This window comes from Neopelma chrysocephalum, unplaced genomic scaffold (assembly GCF_003984885.1).
Source record: "Neopelma chrysocephalum unplaced genomic scaffold, ASM398488v2 Primary Assembly neopelma1_75, whole genome shotgun sequence".
Lineage (NCBI taxonomy): Eukaryota > Metazoa > Chordata > Aves > Passeriformes > Pipridae > Neopelma > Neopelma chrysocephalum.
The window spans coordinates 2821811-2826670 of record NW_020897736.1 but is presented as its reverse complement, the minus strand read 5'-3'; the positions used below and the strand labels follow the sequence as shown (position 1 = coordinate 2826670).

Below are 4860 nucleotides of genomic sequence, written 5' to 3'. Positions count from 1 at the left end.
TCCCCAGCCCGCTCCAGCATCCCCAGCCCGCTCCAGCATCCCCAGCCTGCTCCAGCATCAGCATCCCACTGGACTCCGGGCCGACAGCCGGGACCAGCCTCACCTCCTGCCCCGCTCCTACCCACTGTGCATCCCAAGCCCTTTTCACAGCCTAAAGGCTTAGTTTCCCCAGAAACACACGCCAAAGGGTGTTTCTGCTTTGCATCCAAACTTCTTTGTACGAGTTGCACACTCTGTGGGGGAAGGAGGCAAAAAAAAGTAATCGGTCATCCCAATGGCATTTTAAAACATCAGACTGGGAAGACAGAACCTGTGCCAGCTTAGATCCATCCTTCCCTGATACTGCAATGGGTAGGGGTAGGAGACTCAGCCATGCAGGTCTGTGGCCCAGCTCCTGTGCCAGCAGTATAAGAGCAGTGGTAAGAACCCTTCTCTCTACTGTGCTTCGCATTTCTCATTTTTAAATTTGGTGTTATCAGGGTTTCTTTCTTTTTTCTTTTTCTTTTTTTTCTTTTACTCCACTTTGAACAAGCTACTTCTTTCCCCTACTCTTAAGCACATTATGGTCTGTGGCCTTCCCAGCTCTTGAAATGGACCAGTTTCCAAAATTCCAAGGGGTGAATAAAGAACCCTCCAGTTTGGTGTTGGTGTGAGCCCAGGGGCACAGGTCTGTGGGTTCTGCTTGGGTGCAGAGCAGGAGCTGTGCTGGGCACAAGGAGCAGCTGGTGCTTCCAGGGAAAGAGCCATGGCACATAGCCTGGCAGCTCCTTGTTCCCTGGGAGTTCCTTGAAAATGTCCTCTTACTACAGAATTGTCCTTGATCTACAAGGAGTAACTTTGTGCATATTGGCTCCCATTGTCTCCTTTTAGCCAGAAAATAGACAATCCACTGGCTATTGTTCAATCTGGAGATGGGCCAAGATTGGAAAGGGAGATAAGAAAATGACTGTTTGCAGCTGTTGTTTGGACTCTGGGCACATCCTGGATAGAGAAAAGTCATTTCCCACACTGGGCTTGGAATTAATGTTGCTGTCCAACAGGGATACCAGGGCAGAGCTGCTGAGCTCTTCACCATCATTCTGGAGCTGAACTCGGGCCCTGATCTGGTCATGTCCTCAAGGTCTCTTTTAGTCAATGGATCTCCAGGCAGAAGCTGGGTTGCTTTGCTGCAGAGTCAAAGGCAGTGGATGTATTTCCAGACTTCTCATTGTCCACAGAACTGGTGTGACCTAACCCCACCAGCCTGATAGGCAGCCCTGAACTGATGAATCCAGTTGCACTCAGAATCAGAAACGCAAAGGTAGGTGGTGTAAACTATGGAATTCACATAGTTCTCGATAAAGGAAAATCCTTCAAAGCCTCCCACAGTAATCAGCACATTGGAAATGCCTTCCAGCACAGGCATTGCCAAGGAAATAAAAAATTCCATATTTTTAAAGTGATACTAAAAGAACAAAACACCCATCCCAAATGTCTTTTAGGAAAGTGACAGAAAGCTTCTTGTACTGTGTTATCTTCATGTCTGAAAAATTAAACCTACCTATATTGAACTCAATAATACAGCTGTGTCCCGGGGCACTAGCAGGGGAAGACTGTGAAGAAGAAACTTTATTTTTGAAGGAATCTATGACAAATGCCTTACTTCTGACACCTGGTAAGTGTGAAGAGGCCCAGAAGTTAAATCCAACAAAAGCCATAGGAAATTTATTTACCTTGGTAGGAACACATCAGCTCTCAGGAATTTGGCATAGATAACACCTATCTGTCAGATACTTGGCAAAGTCCTGACAGTGAAAAATTCAGAGTTTCTTGCCTTAACTGATGTGAACAGTCTCACTGCCTTAGGGAAGGGGATTAAAAAGTCTACAAAGAACAGCTCAGAATGTGAGTCCTTGGGAACCACACATGTAGGCTGATACATGGTACTAGTCCTGAGATGACAGGGGTAAGCAGATCCATAAGGTGAAAGGGAAGCCTCTACTGAACAGAGTGAGCTGTAGAAGTGTGTGATACATATCATTAATTTGAATAAAAAGTTAAAAAATTAAGTATTTAGTTCATCTGACCAACTACTGCTTAACTACCCATGCTCTCATTAGCCAACCATGCAAAAACCACAGGTTAGAGTAAGGCCAGTTGGGAGCTTTTAATAAAATGGAGCAGGGTTGAAATAATTTAGAAGATAACATAGTATTGGGTTAATGAGTGCCACACATGGCAAATACATCAGATTGTAGTGATGGGATGATGGGATGGATGAAGAAAGTTGGTACTGTTCTGATAATAAGGACAGTGGGGAAAATGAATGATCTATCAGTGTGTCACAAATTGTTGCCTATCTCAAAAGTTAGGCCTTTAAAATAATTCTCACTAATTCACCAGCTGATCTCTTTTAAAATTGTAAGCTAATTTACTAATAATTTTATGGGGAAACTAAACCAGCAAGCATTGATTGAGTTTCTACTGATTAGCACCAAACTCCAAGGCAGGCAAAACCATAGAGGGAGAAGATTATTTTGTCTAAAACAATTGAAGCAGGATGACCTCAACACTGAGAATCAGCAATTTCTAATTCTGTTAGCCCTCAACATATGTTGTTTTTGGGGAAATCACAAAGACTGGCTGATGAAAATGCATCTGTGCATCTGCTGGACTGGAATCAGGAGTTGCATGGGCACATTGGGAAGTTGCAGAAAGATCAGCCAATTAGACACTACAATATGCACAACATTTGCACAAGTGTGGCAAGGATATATTGTGCATTTTGATATAAGCCAAAGCTCTAAAAAATCAATTCAAAAAAGTAAAGAATATAATTTCCCTACCCTATGTGTAAAGAGCTCTCTCTGTTCTGAATATTTGTTTTTAAATCTTTTGCTAAATATGAAGCAAGCTGAGGCCAGATCTACCAGATCCTACTGCAGTGCTAATAGGAAGCCTAACAGGCTGTTAGGTACTGAGGCAATTCTTCCTGAAGTCTCAGTCTGCTTCTAGCCAGCAGCTGTTCCAGTGGGTAAGAGCCTAACGTCCATAATACAAATAATAAGGAGAAAGTTGCTGGGACTGTAAATAACAAACAGCCCCTTTCCTGTAATTCCAGCATGCACTTATCAGGTCATGCAAAAATTTGTTGGATAAATAGCCAAGAAGGCTGTTGGCCAAGAAGGACCTGAACAAAACAGCAATTTCAAAGTCAGGAGAAGCAAATAAACCAGGAAGTGACTGTCTTTTGTCTTGCAGTCATTACATCTAAATTTCCTCCTAAAGAACCTAAGGCATGACAATGTGCTGTGTCAGCCAGTGAATTGTACACATGCACCACCTAGGCCACCAAATCAGTGCTCTCATCTGCTTGTACAACAGTGTTTTGTAAACACAGCTTGCTAAACCTTTTAGCATTCCTGCAGACATCATTTCATCTGACAGTCAAATGCAACAAACAGTTGGACCCCATTCAGACACAGTAGAGACCAGTTCTGGGGAGGAAACAGTGATGGATGTCTTCTCCAACTGATAATGCACAATGGTTTAGGAAGATGAAATAAAATACTACCAAGTTGGACAACAAAATCCTTAAGTTTACAAAAGGAGTTTTGCAGATGAGCTCTTCAATAGCCACATAGGTTCATGACCTTAGCTTTGTATTTCACCTAAAAAACCCCACAGTGATCTCTCTAGAACACTGCTTCCTACCAGGATAGTGGGATATCACCTCACCAGTAATTACTGGAGATTAGAAAGTCTCCAATATCGTTCCTTCTTCAGGCAGGTGTGTGGCAGGACCTGCTGGTCAGGCCAGCAGCTTTGCTAATCTCCCCCATTACCAAGTTCTGTGGTGATGCATGCCCATGGTGACAGAAGACACTCCACTCCTCTATCCACTGAGGATAAGCTTTTTCCCACCTTATTCTAATAGTAGCTACTTCCAGCTCTCACCCAGGTACTGCACTTAGCACAGGAGACAACATGGTTGCAGTGTGAAATGTGGGCCATGAAGGAATTCTGACAGCACTTCACTGTGTCTCGTTTTTACTGAGACAGACCAGATGAACATCATGTTCCTAGTCACTAGTGAATGAGTTTACTGTAATGATATAGCATTTTTTTTTTTAAAGTTCTGTTAAAGGTAAGTGGGAAACACTTAAGAACTTAGGCCAAGCAGAGTTGCACACATGTACCTCAGAGAAGAGTTTAGATGGGCACATAACATTTGCACAGCTGAGGAACGTGGTACCATAAGGGAAAAAGCTTGATTTTTTTAATGATTTTTCAATCAAAAATTATAAAACATATCCTTGAGCCCCAGGGCCACCTGTGTTGCAGGGTCGTGCAAACACCAGGTGTCTGCAGAGGTGTTTGTTTGGCAGTCTGTGGGCCTAGCAATGCTTATTTGCAGTCCAGAAAAATCCAACCTAACAGACCAACCCCCGTTTTTTTGCAGTCTTTCCACACTCTGGCTGATAGAATCAATAACGTACCATTTCCACACATAGCGAGCAGTAGCTGAGTTGTTCTGATTTGATGTAAACAGGCCTGAGGGGCTTCTCTTTGGAGCACTTGTCACAGGGACCAAATACAATTGCTAAAAAGGTCTGGTCGCACATCTTTGCAGTTGGTGAGAGCTGAAAGAGATGGAGAAGAAGGAAAGGGTGCATTCCAGTCCAGCACAAAGCTTCCCACTGCTGCTGTGCTAGCTAATGCAGCCTAGGCTTATATAGACATCTGTAGGCTGGATAATCTCTCTCTGTGACTAATCTTTTGAGCATGATGAACTGTCACTATATACAAAACAGTCACATGCTCTGCAGATTTTAATTTTACACAGAAAAATATAAAGCAAATATACACATGCCATTATAA

The 4860-nt window shown here is 43.0% G+C and overlaps 1 protein-coding gene across 2 annotated transcripts in view; it reads right to left on the bottom strand.

Moving 5' to 3' along the window:
- Window positions 1–4604, bottom strand: part of GNB5 (G protein subunit beta 5) — a 26821-nt gene extending 22217 nt beyond the window's left edge. Inside the window, exon 1 of one of the 2 annotated variants that reach the window (XM_027688494.1) lies at window positions 4479–4604. In XM_027688494.1, the coding sequence (XP_027544295.1) occupies window positions 4479–4604 (126 nt within the window). Of the gene's footprint in view, window positions 1–121; window positions 136–4478 lie in introns of those variants that run through there. The other variant, XM_027688495.1, reaches the window with a different exon arrangement.
- Window positions 4605–4860: the final 256 nt, after the last annotated feature.